The sequence below is a fragment of the Podarcis melisellensis genome (genome assembly GCF_964234715.1).
Source record: "Podarcis melisellensis genome assembly, chromosome: 5".
In the NCBI taxonomy this organism is placed as follows: Eukaryota; Metazoa; Chordata; class Lepidosauria; order Squamata; family Lacertidae; genus Podarcis; species Podarcis melisellensis.
The window spans coordinates 15,212,599-15,230,449 of record NC_138537.1 but is presented as its reverse complement, the minus strand read 5'-3'; the positions used below and the strand labels follow the sequence as shown (position 1 = coordinate 15,230,449).

The 17,851-nt window shown below is 45.9% G+C and overlaps 1 protein-coding gene across 7 annotated transcripts in view; it reads right to left on the bottom strand.

The window, feature by feature from the left end:
- Positions 1-17,851, bottom strand: part of TNIK (TRAF2 and NCK interacting kinase) — a 305,446-nt gene that overhangs the window by 131,412 nt on the left and 156,183 nt on the right. For all 7 annotated transcript variants that reach the window (XR_014168246.1, XM_081910721.1, XM_081910720.1 and 4 more), the window contains 2 exons: positions 8,102-8,158; positions 3,954-4,079 (listed from right to left, as the gene is read on the bottom strand). Coding sequence is in view for 6 of the 7 variants with exons in the window: in XM_081910721.1 (XP_081766847.1) it covers positions 3,954-4,079; positions 8,102-8,158 (183 nt within the window). In the remaining variant the exon portion in view is untranslated. The remainder of the gene's footprint in view (positions 1-3,953; positions 4,080-8,101; positions 8,159-17,851) is intronic.

The following is a 17,851-nucleotide window of genomic DNA, read 5'->3' as shown; positions in this document are numbered from 1 at the left end:
TAGAAGGAGAACAATCTGGTGAGCTATTGAGTCTGATTTAATAACAGAGGATGTGGTCGTTGGACACTGTACAGCTGATTGGGTGTTAAAGAGTGGAGGGATTTCTATTTGCAGGGCAGTCTACGAGTATTTGGGAGATAAATTATATTTCATGTCCACAGTGCGCTCTGTGCTCTCGAGATGCAATAGAGTGTAAGCATACCTGAGTGAATGGCTCTAATTAATGCACTAATAAATGTACAATGATACATCCATCTATATTTATTTCCCACCCCCCTTTTTTTTTAGATTCCAGGTTCTGAATAAGCAGCCCAAATTCTACAGTTTTCACCTCTTCCAGGTTCTGTGAAATAATATAAAAAGGATGGCGCTTCCCCTCTGCCAAAGTTAGTATCTCCCATGGCAGCTGGTGGGATTTATTCAAGCAAGGCAATATAGAGAGATGGAAGGTGAGGCAAAGCAAGGCAAGGCAGAGTTGAAGTGAGGCAAGGCAGGGGTAAAGAAGAATGGAGACAGGTCTGTGGTGGGGGATCAGAGAGTCCTGCTATTGTTCTGATCTCAATGCCTGAAAGTGTTCATAGGCCAGGAATGGTTAGTCAGGGATGGCCCTGAAGGCATTGCTGGACTCCAGCTCCCATCAGTCCCAGCCTGCATGGTCAGTGATGATGGGCACTGTACTCCAAATAACCTCTGGAGGACCATAGTTTAGCTACCCTGGTCTAGGCCCAGGCCCGTGCAGAGGTAGGGGGCAGCTGAGAACACTTGCCCGAGGGTTTGGAGGTCTAAGAGGCCAGGGAGCCCCATCACAGCCCTGCCAGATTGACACTGTCATGCCAAGAACACTCAGCTGACGAGGGACTACAGACAAGCTCTGCACGGGCCTTGGCTAGCCCTTAAATGGATCCTAGCAACCCTGTTCTCCTGATTCTTATGTTCACACAACAGGCCAGGGATCCGTGAGACAAATCCAACCCTTGTAGCAATTTCGCCTGTTCCCTGGTGATCTTACTAAATTTTAACCAAGGTGTATTTTGTTTTGTCCATGGAGTTTTGAATTTTGAATTATGGTACTGGAGGAGACTCTTGAGAGTCCCATGGACTGCAAAAAGATCAAACCGATCCATTCTTAAGGAAATCAGCCCTGAGTGCTCACTGGAAGGACAGATCCTGAAGCTGAGGCTCCAATACTTTGGCCACCTCATGAGAAGAGAAGACTCCCTGGAAAAGACCATGATGTTGGCAAAGATTGAAGGCACAAGGAGAAGGGGACAACAGAGGACAGTGTTCTCGAAGTTACCAGCATGAGTTTGACCAAACTGCGGGAGGCAGTGGAAGACAGGAGTGCCTGGCATGGTCTGGTCCATGGGGTCACGAAGAGTCGGACACGACTAAACGACTAAACAACAACAATTTGTTTATTTTTAATCCTCACAATTTCTCTCTTAAAAGAAAATGAAAGCAGTGTTTTCTAAGAACAATAAAGTGAGATGTTCCATGCGCTGATGTTACTTCCCTCTTTTGGATTTTGTACGTAACACCCTGGCTATGCCCGAGTGCACATAGGCTATGACCGTGAAGACCTCACTGTCAAAGAGTACCAACTCTATTATGGAACTTGTTGTGGGGGTTGGCTTGACAGAAAACTACACCCACTGGGCCTCTCTATCCCTGGAGCCTGACAAGGGGTTGTGTTGTCCTGCACTTTAATGCTTATTCAGAACACCTGTACTTGCCTTTCCACCGCTCAGGGCAGCTTATGGCAAGCAAAAAGCAATTACAGAACATTTTCATGAAAATTACAAATATTATAAAATGTGTGCAGCGAAAATAGAAAGATGCACTTCAAGGTGGCAATAAAATATGTCGGAAACCTGCTCTTTCGGAGAGATCCTAATCTGCACGGAAAGAACTCTGGCTTTTCACTATTATTATTTCATGTACCACTTCATCCGAGTGTTGATAAAGAGAATAACTCGGGCGTTATCGGCAAAGAGTTTTATTCCGACAAAGGCAAGAGGGGGAAATAAACAAGCATTTTTATCTCCAGAGCAGGAAGAGCAGAATTCTCACGAGTTCTAATTCAATCAGGCAACAAAAAACGTAGTGGTTTAGTGAATCACGTGGGTCAAAATACACAGCGCTGCTTTCAACTATGGGCCCCGGATGCCTTCTGACTCTCATTTGATTCACACACAAGCCCCATGTTTGCAAAACCTGCGTCAGGCTACCACGGTTAACCTTCAACCCAGGGTTCATACTGATGTCAACACAGGTGACTAATCGTGCTAGAGATTATGGAGTGCAAGGGGGCACAGGCAGCAAACCTGTTCCCTATAGCATTTAACACCCTACAGGTTTTATATAGAAGAAGAGTTTGGATTTGATATCCCGCTTTATCACTACCCGAAGGAGTCTCAAAGCGGCTAACGTTCTCCTTTCCCTTCCTCCCCCACAACAAACACTCTGTGAGGTGAGTGGGGCTGAGAGACTTCAGAGAAGTGTGACCAGCCCAAGGTCACCTAGCAGCTGCATGTGGAGGAGCGGATAGCAAACCCGGTCCCCCAGATTACGAGTCTACCGCTCTTAACCACTACACCACACTGGCTCTCAGGAGGAACTGGTGACAACGGCAGTGAAGAGGTGACCACACTGGCTTATATATATAACTGCGGTTGCTGACAGATCGTGAAGCTGAGGCTCCAATACTTTGTCCACCTCATGAGAAGAGAAGACTCCCTGGAAAAGACCCTGATGTTGGAAAAGATTGAGGGCACAAGAAGAAGGGGACGACAGAGGACGAGATGGTTGGACAGTGTTCGCGAAGCTACAAACATGAGTCTGACCAAACTGCGGGAGGCAGTGGAAGACAGGAGTGCCTGGCGTGCTCTGGTCCATGGGGTCATGAAGAGTCAGACACGACTAAACAACAACAACAACAACAGCGGTTGCTGAACCTCAAAGAATATTGTAGAGCTGGAGAAGAATTCAGAAAAGGGCAGCCAAATGGGACTAGAGCAACTCCCCTACAAGGAAAGGTTACAATATAGCTCAGTTGGTTAGAGGGTGGTGCTGGCAACAGCAAGGTTGCAGGTTCGATCCCCTGTAAGAGAGAGCTGCATATTCCTGCATCACAAGGGGTTGGACTACATGATCCTCAGGGTCCCTTCCAACTCTATGATTTGCGACCTTTAAGTTTAGGGAAAGGGTGAGTAAGGGAGGCGTGTAAGAACCAGTGTGTAAAATTGTCTATGATGTGGATAAAGAGAATTCCCCCCCCCCCCAAATAATATAATAATTTGGGGGCATCCAATGAAGCTGACTGGTGAAAGATTCAGGATAAAAAGAAGTAGCTATTCTCACGGTGGATAATCAAACTATAGTATTCGCTGCAAGAGGATGCGGTGATGACAACCGACAGGGAGGGCTTTAAATGGCTTTTCGGCAAATTCATGGAGGAGGTTAAATAGCCACAATGGCCGTGTACTAGCTCCAGAAACTGACGCAATATACCTCTGAATACCAATTGCTGGGGACCACAATTGAACACAGCACTGTTAAACACAAGTTCTGCTTGCAGGTTTCGTACAGACATCTGGTTGGCTACTGTGAGAATAGGATGTTGTAGCACAAGATAGGTCTTTGGTCTGATCCAGCACTTTCTTCTTCTGCAGCATTCTTAATGCACAATATTTTTTATGGAAACAGTGTCTGCTTCAAACCTGAGCTTAAGCTATGCTAGAAGAAACGGAAGTGTTGTTTCTTTATAGCAATATGCAGGTGAGAAACACAGCCCTTAAAAAGGAAGCACACAGATTCCTGAGGCAAGGAAACAACAAATCCTTCACGGTTTTCTGCAAAATGTCACAGGGATTTTGAATATCCCATATAGATAAGCCAAAGAAAATAAACGTTGTTTGTAAAAAGAAGAAGAGGAGGAAGGAAACATTGCATACCCAAAGCTGATCATCCATTCCTGGGGGGTTCTTCTTAATGAAAGCACCATAGTAAGTAGCAATATTTCGGTGATGCGAATATTTCTTTAGCATGTTAATTTCTTGCTTAATCTCTTCCTCTTCATCCTGGATAAAAAAGAAATATAATCAGTGTCACCAACAACAGGCTTATTTCCAGGCATTACTTCTCTTCCTCTTAATCATAATTGGTTCATTTTTGTCTTCATCCCTCCCCAACCCTTCTCCCTTTCTTAGAATGAAAAATCCTCATTCACAATCTCAGTGCATAAAGTTGAGTGCCAGTGAAATGCCACGAAAAGCTCAGCGCACTGGGTTGGTTGTATCCAAAAGGTCCCATCTGTGAATGGACAAGGTTTCGACCAATCAAAAAGACGCCTTCCACCAGCGGAAGCAACCTCTGGATACAAGACACTCAACATTCGGAACTCCAGTTGTTCTAGGCACTTTGGTGACAGGGAATTTCATTAATGCAAGCAGTTTCTGAGCTCTGGGAGCAGTACTGAGCCTAAGATTGCAGATTAAAAGCTGTCACTGCTGGAAGAAAAGGAGGACCTTTTTCTGCCTCCACACTTCCAGCCACTCTCTGAAGACTGAAGAAGGGACCCTCATAAGAATATTAGGAGGGCAGGCAGGGGAAGTATGGCTTTGTTTTTGTTTTTTTGCAGTCTTCAGATGAGGACTAGGTAAAAAGGGTAAAGGGACCCCTGACCATTAGGTCCAGTCATGGCCGACTCTGGGGCTGCGGCACTAATCTCGCTTTATTGGCCGAGGGAGCCGGCGTACAGCTTCCGGGTCATGTGGCCAGCATGACTAAGCCGCTTCTGGTGAACCAGAGCAGCGCACGGAAACACCGCTTACCTTCCCGCTGGAGCGGTACCTATTTATCTACTTCCACTTTGACGTGCTTTCAAACTGCTAGGTTGGCAGGAGCTGGGACCAAGCAACGGGAGCTCACCCCATCGCGGGGATTCGACCCGCGGACCTTCTGATTGGCAAGTCCTAGGCTCTGTGGTTTAACCTACAATGCCACCCGCATCCCTCAGATGAGGACTAGACCATGTGAAAAATGAACCTAAGATCTTAGCAGCAGTTCATTCACTTTCAGCTTTGTATTCTTGTTATTAAAATAGTATGCCCAGACACTCCATTGTGGCGCCCATAACCTAGGTTTAAAGTGCCATTTAGCTCCTAACTTTCATATCTCAGTTTCTAACACTGAATTCAGTTTATTAAAGCATGCTATGCCTAGGATTGCAGCCTGGATGTTTAAACTGAAAGCAATTAAAGTTCAATATGGATAGTGTGTTAGTTGCATGAAAGTATAATTTATTTTACAGTCGTACCTTGGTTCTTGAACGGAATTCGTTCTGGAAGTCCGCTTGACTTCCGAAAACGTTGGAAAACCAAGGTGCAGCTTCCGATTGGCCGCAGGAGATTCCTGCACTCAATCGGAAGCCGTATTGGATGTTCAGCTTCCAAAAAACGTTTGCAAATTCCAGCGTTTGCAGCATTCCGGAGTCAAAACATTCGAGAACCAGGCTGTTCAAAAGCCAAGGTACGACTGTATTTTATTCAGATATTAACAAACCTTCGTAGAAAATATAGCAAGGTGGCTCGCAACATAAAAACGTACTACTACAGTATGTTTTTTCTCAATTCTGTGAGAACATCAACATCATGTCAATAAATACCTGTTGGTTAAAAAAAGATCGAATTCCAAAGGCCTTAGTTTTTAGAAGACAGCTAGAAGAAAACTGGGATGATTCAGGCTCCAATTTCTATTGGCAAGAGGTTTCCCAGGTCAGGGTGTGCCGGACTAAAGGCTCAGTCCTTGCTGAAAGCAAACTGAACCCTAGGTGGGAGCATGAAAGGAGGCCCATCCAAAAATCTCAGTGATCAAGGTGGAACATAAGTAATGAGGCAGTCCTTAAAGTCCTTTGGGCCTAAGGAGTTTAGGGCTTTGTGAATTAACAGAAGAAGCTTGAACCTTGTCTGGTAGGAAATAGGCATTCAGGAAATTATCGCAGCAACCTGTTCCTTTGTTCAAAGGGTGCCTTTCTCCATGGACCCCCCTCAAACTGAAGCTAGCCCTGCTTCCCATTGAATGGCAGGCCCCTTTCAATCACTATACTTGTAGACTCTTGGACATTTCTTAAAGGGTATTCACAATATTATTGACTATGGTATCCTTCCAAGCTGGCTGGCTAGGATGTGACTTGAGGGAAGTGAGCACCATTTTGACATCCACTTGGAACCACTGGTTGATGTCATCTGAAAATTTGGAGTGAAGGGACATGTGGTTATACCTATCCCGACGAAAATCTGCTGTTTATTCTAAAAGCTGTGAGGCTTAAAGCTCCTATTCCAATGTATCGTTGAACCAGGAGCCAGATATGAGCACCTGTATACAGTGGTACCTTGACTTCTGAACAGCATAGTTCTTGACCGTTTTGGCTCCCAAATGCCGCAAACCCAGACTGTTCTAGTTTGCGCACTGTTTTTGGAAGCCAAACGTCCGACCGGGATTCTGATCGGCTGCAGGAGCTTCCTGCAGCCAATCAGAAGCCACGCTTTGGTTTGACTTCCGGAACGGATTCCGTTCCACTTCCAAGGTGCGACAGTAGTCAGCAAATTGAGACTTCTCTGTCTGAGCCAAAAGAAAAATGGCTGCCAGAAGACAAAGCAAGTGTGAGCCAGAAGAACCCACAACGTTCAGAGAAGGGAGTATGAGTGTGTAAGTGACAGAGGAGTGGATGGATGTGCTGCTGAAGCAGCAGCATGTGTGAGAGAAAGTGGGGGTGGGGAGAGAAGGGGACTGGCTTAAATCCTGTATTTAATTGTGTTCTTTTTAATACAAGCTCTCCCTGAAATCTCACGCTGCATTTTCAGGCACAAAATTTGAGAATGAGGCTTAAAAACATGGTGTGTGATTTTTCGTGAATTAAGACTCTTATTAAGTAAACCCCGAAGTGCTTATGTTTCCGAAAGCTTTAGCGATTCTACACTTTCTTCCCCTGTGGCCTTTTGGCAAGCACGTAGTTTATTTCCCTCCTATTAAAGGAATAACAAGCTTAATACCTTGAAAATCCCTGTTCCTTTTTTGTCATGCAAATTCCTCAGTGACCATATTTATGCATTTTCTGCAATGCATCTTTCAGCCACACAACAGCTCAATGCACCCAACTCTGGGTTCTTGCAAGGTGAAACAATCCGGGGCTCAGAATACCAAAGGCTTTCACGCACCGAGTTGTGGCATACATATTTCTATTGCTATTGGTAAAAAATATCTCATTCTGAGCAGTGTTTCTTGATCCAGTGAGTTCCAGCTCAACCCTGGGTGGAAGAATGCCATCTAGTAAGGCATTCCATTCCATCTACCAGAGGACTAGTACCAGGGGAAGGGTGAAGGAATAGAAGAGATTCGTTTATTTTCTCAAGCTATGCATTTGAACAGATTCTGCAGAATTATCCCTCGAAACATCTGGGGAAGGGGCAGAGCAAAGACAAAACAAGCCTGCCAGCTTAGGACAGCCACTCATACCTCTCAGCTAGACTAATGGGGCAGCAACAGCCAATCAAAGCAGGCATGGTTGATTGGTGCTGGGAAACGAGGGTAGCCAAGCCAGTGGCAGTGTCTGTGCCTCCTTCTTGATGTCCTGCTTGCTCATCAAACTGGGCGCGGAAGGACCATAGCTCATAAGTAGAGCATCCGCTTTGCATGCAGACAGTCCCAGGTTCAGTCCCCAGCATCTCCAGGTAGGCCTGGGATCCTCCCCTGCCTGAAGAACTGGAAAGGTGCTGCCAGGTTAGTGCTGCCAAAACTGAGCTGGATGGGCAAGGTGTCTGACACAGAATAAGGCCAAGCTAGATTCACAACGAGCTGCAGAACAGCAACTTGAGGGTCAACTATAGGTTCTTGCATGACGGTGAGCCTGCTGCTGACTAAGGATGCCAATCATTGCTTTTTAAACGAAAAAGGGTCCACTTCCCTTCCCATCCAAATCCACAGGTGTTCTCTTGCTATGCAAACCAATGGACGGCAAAACTGAGGTTTCAATATTTGACGGAGCTGCACATTGTTCAGTAGATTACACAATCATAAAGTCAAGAAAAGAATAATACATTACCCCGGTGACATCCATGACTTTAATAGCTGCAAGCTGTCCTGTTTTGACATGGCGACCCTAGGAAAGAAGAAATAAAGGAATCACTTAGCTGTCCCAGTTATGGAATGGTGGAAGGATTCTGCCACAAACTTCCACTCCACCAGCTCTGGTGTACTCAGTGCGTGCTTCTCCTGGGAATATGGCAATTAATAGCTCCATTCCCACTAGAAACTCACTAAAAATTCAGGAAGCAATAACATTCTCATTGCCCATCGGTGTGCATGCCAACACATTGTTGTTCATTCTCCTATGAGTCATTCTGCTATTTCACCATACAATCTGCTTCACGCCTCCACTGGATTCCCTCTGCAACTTGGGAATGTGATACAGATGCAGCACAGTCGGGCCAGGATCAGTGCAATATGCTCAAACGGTCTTGCCCCAGCGAGCAACCTGGCTGCCAAATTCTGAAGTTTTCGAACCGTCTTCAGAGAAAGTCCTATGCCAAAGCTGATGGAAGGGATTCTGTGCCACTGAGGCCACCTGAGCCTCACGCGACAGCCAAGGACCCAGAAGTACCTGCAAGCTGTGTACCTGCTCCTTCAGAGGCAGTGCAACCCCTGCAAGAACAGGCAACTTCCCATCCAAGGGGACGGCAACTAGGATCACACCCACCCACCATACACAACTGCTATGTTCAGAATGAAGGAAGTGTCCACTGGTGCTAATGAGAGTTGCCCTACCGGCCTGGGGGAACAGCTTCGGTGGAGAGGGCAATTTTAATTAGGAATACAGTGCAGGAGGTAAGGGTTAACACCCCCTCCAGCTGCCTTTTTCATTCATTCATTCATATATATATATACACACAGTGGTGCCCCGAATTCATTCATTCATATATATATATACACACAGTGGTGCCCCGCAAGACGAACGCCTCGCAAGACGGAAAACTCGCTAGATGAAAGGGTTTTCCGTTTTGGAGGCGCTTCGCAAAACGAATTTCCCTATGGGCTTGCTTCGCAAGACGGAAATGTCTTGCGAGTTCCCGCGGGTTTTTTTCCCCTTCCCCCCCTTTTCCTAAGCCGCTAAGCCACTTATCAGCTGATCCGCTGATAAGCCGCTTAACAGCTGATCGCTAAAAGCCGCTAAACCGCTAATAGCGCTAATCCGCTAAGCTGTCAATGGGCTTGCTTCGCAAGACGAAAAAACCGCTATACGAAGAGCCTCACGGAACAGATTAATTTTGTCTTGCGAGGCACCACTGTATGTACGTATGTGTGTGTGTGTGTGTGTGTATATATATATGAAATGCAGCGACACATTTCATGTATCATCTAGCTGAGCCTGAAGCCTTTAGGTTCCTTTTCATCTTCTATATAATGGCAAATACGCAGGAGGACACTTAAGGATTTAGAGACTATTGTTCTTTCATACTAGATTTTTTCTTCCTAGCCTGAAGCAGATTTACTTTGTGGCTGAACACACAAGCAACTAATAATACACCTCGGAGCCGGCACTTTGATGTTAAATAAGGTCCTGGATATGGAAAAATTAGTAGATTAGCCTCATTCCACATGGAACGAAGTGACATAACTGTCAACTTTTGACAGGATGAGCCCTTACAATTTGAGGGAAGCTGCAAATGAGAGTCACATTCCTATTCTGAGAAGGAAATGCCAAATCTTGTTACAATTCAAATTACTTGCCCCCAAACCTGGGAAACGGGGAAGAGGAATCCCAACCGATTTATCGGGTAATTACCACCGCCCGTTACCGCTGTAATTTTGTGATTCACATTTAAGGCAGACATATTGGATTTTTTCCAACATTGTTGTTACCTTCGCAGACTGCCCCTTGCGCAATGGAACTTCTCCCTCCTCACCTCTTCCCTGGACGCCCCCCTCAAATCTGCCCTAGAGGTTTGGGGGACCCCCAGAGCAGATTTCGGAGGGGGTGGGAGAGAAGAAGAGAAAATCCCATTGTGTAAGTGGAACATCTGCAGTGTTGCAGACAACCCATCGCATTTTGAAGCGCAAGGGTATTTTCTGATGTAATGAGATCTTCCTCATATTGAAGAGAAGTTAAGTATGCAAACAGTGCAGTGAAAAAGGAAACAGCTGGGCAAAACAGTGTTCTTATTTTAAGAGTGGTAGCTTTCTTTCTTTGCAGAGTATGGATATCGTATTTTAAATATATGCTTATATCCTTGTATATTTGCATTTCAGTTCTATCCCTTCCTCCTTTTCTTCGATCAGAAATAAACCCTGCTATTATTATAACAAGTATTTCCAAGTCACCTTTAAAGACTGCAACACTCCTAAGACGGCTTACACGAATAACAACTTTGCAATAAAACATTCGGCTTAAATTGGTTTCTTCTTCTCACCGCGTTTCTCAAACTTGGGTCACCAACTGTTGTTGGACTGCAATTCCCATCATCTCTAGCTAGCGGGACCAGCGGTCAGGGACGATGGGAGTTGTAGTCCAACAACAGCTTGAGACCTGGAGATAGAGAACTGGTAGCTTTATCATTTAAATTCGTTTATTGTGTTGTTTCGTGAAATTGTGAGGTGCCTCGCACCTTCAAAAGGGCAGTACAAGGCACCTCGCGATACTACAAGTAGTTTTGTAAATAAATAGTCCAATTGGCAAGGGAAGCCAAGTGTAAGTAGTTTCATGAGGAAAATGCTAGGTGATTGATTCGCTGAGAGGCCTACTGCCCAGCAGCAGCAACCCTCCTCACAACACGAGAGCGGCAGTGACTCTGCTAAGGCCACGGATTATTGGCTTTCTCCTTCCAGGAGACCCATGCGGTAAAATCCCAGGCTGGGCCTGGCGCTGAACTCTTCATCGCTGTATGGAAGGAAACTAGGTCACTGCAGAGGATCCCAGAGTCCTGAGGGAACGTTCAGTGTGCCAGGGCGCGCGCGCGCGCACACACACACACACACACACACACACACACAGGCAACAGAAGGGGAAGCGAGGACAATCAGAGCTTGGATGGTGCAGATCTAAAGCTTTTCAAGCAAGCACCTTTTGTAAAGGCTCAACAGAGCACACCCACCCACACGACACACACGGTACCGAGATTTTCTCTCTCTTCCAGGAAAGCAGTAGAAAATAACTGTTGGTGGCTGGCGTGCTCATGCATTTTGCATCGGCTCTTAAAAGCTTTTGCTGGATCACATTGCAGTCAGTTCTGCCCACCGCCTCCCAAATGCTGCTCAAAAATTGTGGTAAGTTTGCGACGCTCTGAGGTATTTTAAAGGATGCCCAATATAGAACACAGGTTCCTACACTCAAGGCTGTGTGCTGCGATTCCACAGGAATGCCGGGAAGGGAGAAACGAAGGACATGGTATGGGCCGGATTCAGTTTCTTGGAAATCTCGGCTTCCATTTGAAAAGTGTATGTTTCAAACCTTTATGTGTGAAAGTGCATGGTGGGGGCAATGCCTGCTGAAATTCTCAGAAGCCAGAAGTAGACAGGAACATGACAGGATATATATATTATATATATTATATATTAATATATATTTATACACACACACACACACACAGAGTAATACCTCGGGTTGAATGTGCTTCGGGATAAGCGCATTCAAGTTGCACTCCACAGCAACCCAGAAGAAACGGAGCGCATTACTTTCGGGTTTCGCCGCTTGCGCATGCGCAGATGGTCAAAGTGACATCACGTGCATGCACAGAAGCGGTGAAAAGCGATGTGCGCATGCACAGACGTGCTGTCACTGGTTATGTTTGCTTCTAGATGCGCACAGGGCTCCAGAACGGATCCTGTTCGCATCTAGAGGTACCACTGTGTGTGTGTGTGTGTGTGTGTGTGTGTGTGTAGATAGATAGATGATAGATAGATAGATATAGATGTTTGCTTTCGTAGATTTTCACGGGTACAGGAATGCAGGTTTTGGTGTCCTCGGGTGTCTTCCCGTGTAAAAGTTGGGGTGTCTAGGCGACGTTTCGACGAGGTCTCACTCGTCATCTTCAGGCTGGTGCTTTCGGCTTCTTGTTCCAGTAACAAGAAGACACCCGAGGACACCAAAACCTGCATAGATATAGATATATATATCTCCCCTTCATCAAGGATGAGCACGGTTCTTCCCCCACCCCCCACATTCTCATCCTATCCTCACAACAATCCTGTTATGTGACGCAGCAGCTAAAAAAGCCAATGCAATTCTGGGCTGCATCAATAGGAGTATAGCATCTAGATCAAGGGAAGTAATAGTGCCACTGTATTCTGCTCTGGTCAGACCTCACCTGGAGTACTGTGTCCAGTTCTGGGCACCACAGTTCAAGAAGGACACTGACAAACTGGAACGTGTCCAGAGGAGGGCAACCAAAATGGTCAAAGGACTGGAAACGATGCCTTATGAGGAACAGCTAAGGGAGCTGGGCCTGTTTAGCCTGGAGAAGAGGAGGTTAAGGGGTGATATGATATCCATGTTCAAATATATAAAAGGATGTCACATAGAGGAGGGAGAAAGGTTGTTTTCTGCTGCTCCAGAGAAGCGGACACGGACCAATGGATCCAAACTACAAGAAAGAAGATTCCACCTAAACATTAGGAAGAACTTCCTGACAGTAAGAGCTGTTCGACAGTGGAATTTGCTGCCAAGGAGTGTGGTGGAGTCTCCTTCTTTGGAGGTCTTTAAGCAGAGGCTTGACAACCATATGTCAGGAGTGCTCTGATGGTGTTTCCTGCTTGGCAGGGGGTTGGACTCTATGGCCCTTGTGGTCTCTTCCAACTCTATGATTCTATGATTCTATGTAGGTTAGGCTAAGAAAGAGTGACTAGTTTGTAGTTCCCTACAGGAACTTCACAGCTGAACAAGGATTTGAACCCAAGTCTCTGTAGTCCTAACACAACTTTCGGAGCCCTGTGCCACACTTGTCTCTCAGAGGTCTGTAGAGCTTTTTGCCACTATCAGTTAACTAGCAAAACCAGCATGAAATTATAGAACTTTTTTCAAACTGGGAAAACGTAATCAAATTTGCTCAATTGCAAAATGAGCACAGGTTGTAGAATTCAGCTTCTCCAACCCCACAAACACAGTGAATTTAAATTTATTTATTAATGCATTCCTGAAAGGCTGAACATCCATGACCTTCAAAAGAAAAACATGGAGCCATCCCAAAAGTTCATAAAAGAAGCAAGATGTGATGGCTTAAAAAAATAATAATAGTGTGTCTAATTCTCTATTATGAAGAGAACTGAATTTGCATTCAACAGCGACGTATACCTGTGAAAAACAAACCTAGCTTAACTTAAGCTTCAGCAAAGCAACATCAGAACCCTTCACACTGTTCTCTGGGTCCAAATAATGAATGGGATTTGGGCTGATGAGAGCCCAAAGAATCTTGAAGGAACCAGGCTGGCAATGGCTCAGTTGTAGATGACCTAAAAAGCCAGTTAGCATTCCAGCAGAGTGGCACTGTCTGCTTTAGGAAGGCGCCCTTCTCATGGAACTGCCTAATGCGCTGGCTTCTCCTCAAACGACTGTGTGAAGCATGCCAATGCGCTTCTCCTGGCAAGAAAATGTTTTGCCTCCTAATGAGAGCCAGCCTGAAACCAGGGTGAACTGAGGTCATCTGGATGAATTTTCATAGCCTGAGCTGAGTAGTGCACAATATTTAAAAAAAAACGAATGAGAAGCTGTTCCCAAATCAGATATTAAGAGTAGGATACAGGCAAGGCACATGGACTATACTGGAGTTGTGTCTTTCAGCCCTATTCATTAATTATTTTTTATCATTGATTAATTCCTGTATCGCCCTTCATCTGAGGATCACTGGGCAGTTTATAATCGAGAAACACAAAAATGCGTAACACAGTTACAAACAGAAACAATACTCCCCCCCACCCCCAGTTTAAAAGGAGAGAGATTGTTTAATTAGTCACAGATATGCAACGATGGCACCAGGCGAGCATCGCTGGGGAGAGCATTCCACAAGCCGGGAGCCACCACCGAAAAGGCCTCTTTCTTGAGTGGTTTTACCACTGCCTCCTTCAAGTAGGCAGGAGGCTCAAGGAGGCATTGATTACCTCCCTGGCTCAGCCATAATAGGACTAGACAGTGCTCGGGACACCTCTTGAGATTAATCATTTATACCACGTCATCCAATACTTGAATTATCCTTTATACATTTGAGGCTGATCTACTTAATTACAGTATTTTATATGTCTGGATCCTAACAGGGTTCAGAGGTCGAGGATTTGAGAATTACACTGGCATTTCTATCTAGCTCATCATACAAACACTGATGCCATTAATATACATCAGATTTTACAAAGTTTCACATGCAAAAGATTTGGGAGGAAAGGATGCTTCCCATTAGGATCCGAAAATTTCAGTTCAACCAAGAAGAAAACAGCAAGGGGACAGTTGGAGACAAAGGTTTCAAATCCCCCCCACACACACACACACATCCCGGTGAGACATAAAAGGCAGGCAAAAATTCTACAGGTAAAACTTTCTTTCCTGGTACAAAGGATGGAATTGGAACATTCTGCCTGTTGCATCTCTGTCTTCCGCACATCTGGGCAAAGCACAAGAACCCTGCCTGGAGAACAATGTGGAACTGTGATGGCCTGGGAATCCGATTCAGAGGCTGAACTGGAGGAATCCCAGCCTGCACAGGAGTCCCCGCCTCCAGGGCCGGCTGAACTGGGGCAGGGCCTTGATTCTGAAGCGCCTGCACCTGTGCCGGATCCTCAGGAGCAGGCACCAGGTGAATCCACTCTGGCTCCAGAAGTGGTTGAGGACTCAGTGCCTACAGGTGAGTCTCCCCCTGGGCCCAGTAACCCTTCAGCCTCTCCTGAACTGCAGAGGCTCAGGGCAGAGAGGTGGAGGGAACTGGTTTCTCCCAGGAGGAGTGCTCGCCTTAAGGCCAGGAGAGGCAGGTCTCCTGGGGGCCGGGACCGCCCCTGGCCTCAGAGAAGATAAAGGCCAGTCAGCCCGGTCCCAGGTTGCGGGAGCAATGTCGTTGTACAGCTGTTTCGGCCAGCACCCAGTCCGGTTCCCCCAGAGTTCCTGTCCTTGCCCGGCTCCTCGCTGTGGACCCCGCTTCGCCCGTGGAGGACTGTCTACCGACCCTCGACTCAGGTCCTGGACCTCGCCCCACGGTAACCTCCCCACTGGACCAGCACAGGAACAGGTGCAGGGGCAAGCCAAAATGGCACTCTTCAGATGTTGCTGGATTGCACCTTCGGTCATCCCCTGACCATTAGCCATGCTGGCTGGAGCTGATGTCAGTTGAAATTCAACAGCATCTAGAGGGAATAACTTTTACTACCCCTGCTCCTAGTAGTGATGTTTTCCCAGTAGTGATGTATGGAATATAGTGACGTATGGAAGTGAGAGCTGGACCATAAAGAAGGCTGATCGCCAAAGAATTGATGCTTTTGAATTATGGTGCTGGAGGAGACTCTTGAGAGTCCCATGGACTGCAAGAAGATCAAACCTATCCATTCTGAAGGAAATCAGCCCTGAGTGCTCACTGGAAGGACAGATTGTGAAGCTGAGGCTCCACTACTTTGGCCACCTCATGAGAAGAGAAGACTCCCTGGAAAAGACCCTGAAGTTGGGAAAGATTGAGGGCACAAGGAGAAGGGGATGACAGAGGACGAGATGGTTGGACAGTGTTCTCGAAGCTACCAGCATGAGTTTGACCAAACTGCGGGAGACAGTGGAAGACAGGAGGGCCTGGGGTGCTCTGGTCCATGGGGTCACGAAGAGTCGGACACGACTAAACAACAACACCCCTGCTCCACTGCACGTGGCCATTCTAGGTGACAGCCGTTGCTGAAGGCTACTCTAGAAGAAAAAAACTAGTTCAAGGAACTAATTCCTTCCCACAGCAAAACAAAACACTGAATTTGATGTGCGCCCAATCCTTACCTGGATGTGTTGCAAGACACTTCCAGTTGTGCTGGTTCACCACAAATATGGTTCAGCAAGAGGCTAAAGTGGTTTTAATTTAGTTGCATTCCATCAAACTTATGCTTAACTTACGATGCGCTTCTACGTTTGCAATCTTAGACATGCTGTGATTCTCCTAGAGCAGGCACCCCCAAACCCGCCCCTCCAGATGTTTTGGGACTACAATTCCCATCAACCCTGACCACTGGTTCTGTTAGCTAGGGATGATGGGAGTTGTGGTCCCAAAACATCTGGAGGGCCAAGTTTGGGGGTGCCTGTCTTAGAGGTTTCAAGAGAGGACAGGTGAAAAAATCCAGCTAAATCATGGGTGACGGACAGGTGCCACAAGCAGAACAGCAAGCATCAGTTTGTGGCAGTCTAGGGACATTTCTGCAGCATGCCTCTTCCCAGTAGGTGGTTCATCAGCAGGCGATGCAGAAAACCATTCCAAGACCCAGGAGTCTGTATATGTATTGTAGTATGTCCTAGGAGTTATGCCTCTCACTTACCTTGGACACAGCGGCTGACACATTTGACCAGAAAGGCTGGCCACTGCTCAAAGAGTCAGTGCATTTTCACAGCTGACCCTACCATTGGGCAGGATGAGGCGGTCCAGCTCAGGCAGCAGATTTGGGGTGTTGTGCAGCACTATGAATGGACAGTCATTTATTTAGTTAGTTACACTGGCTAGGTGCCTCATCCAACGAGGTCTTCCATTGTTTGGGTTTTCTGACATATTCATCACCCTGGGAAAAACCACTCGGATTTTCTGCCTCAGGCACCAGATGTCTTCAACCATCTCTGCTTTAGCCAAATACTATCTTCCAACTCAAATCTATTCATTATCTTAGCCCACTGAGCTCATCAAACATGCATCTTTGTCAATATATGTATTCTTCTTTATCAATATCAAGGTTTCTGCTTTACATTGTTGTGTGTGCGCATGATGTTGTTGGCATAGCTTTCCTCCCCCAATATGCTGTCAAAGCTTATTTGGGTACAAACCCAAACTCAACTCGAAGCTTATCCAAGTGGGAATGTCAAAGCTGTTGTTGTTTTTGATTGAGCACTCATCTGAGCATGAAGCGATCCCTCTAATTACCTTTAAAACATTACCTAGCTATCGCTAACTCAAGAATGTCATGAGTGTTATGTGGACGTTACTCAGATTCCCACAAAACGAGGGCAGTGACAGAGAAAGTTTAGAGTGGCAGATCTGTGTGTAATCTGCAGAGTTTTTCAAGACAAAGGAATTTTGAAGGTTATGTATACACCTTATAAATATTCATCAGCGCTGCATATAATCTCAGAGTGGCCCTCGGCGTTCCCGAGCTGTACATTTTAAATGTAGCTGTTTCAATCAGTAGAAATTCTTAGGGTAAAATTGACACTGTAGAGACAGCTGGAAAAGGTTCTAAGATTAAGTGACATTGAAATGGAACATAGTTTGCATCTGTTATGTTCAACTTGATTAAGCTAGGTGCAGTTTTTACATTCCTTTTTTTAAAATTAAACAGGTTGTAGTCAAGTATATGAATATGGTGTGCTGCTTTAAACCACCCTGGGCATCTTTCGTCTCTTCTGGAGAGTCAGTTCTGTGTGATTAGGTAACATAAAGGCCCAGTTTAGTCATGATGCTAAACAAGGAGGTTCCAACATTGCAAGAATGAGCCATAGTGAGCCTTAAGCTCACACATTCTCCCTTCTACCTCTTTCTTGTGTGAAAGAGCTGATTGTTTCAATTTTGCTGCCTTCCATTACCCCCAATCTCAGGACACTTGTTTAGTTTACCTATGGTTAGCTTTTTAAAAAAAAAACAGGATGTGAAAC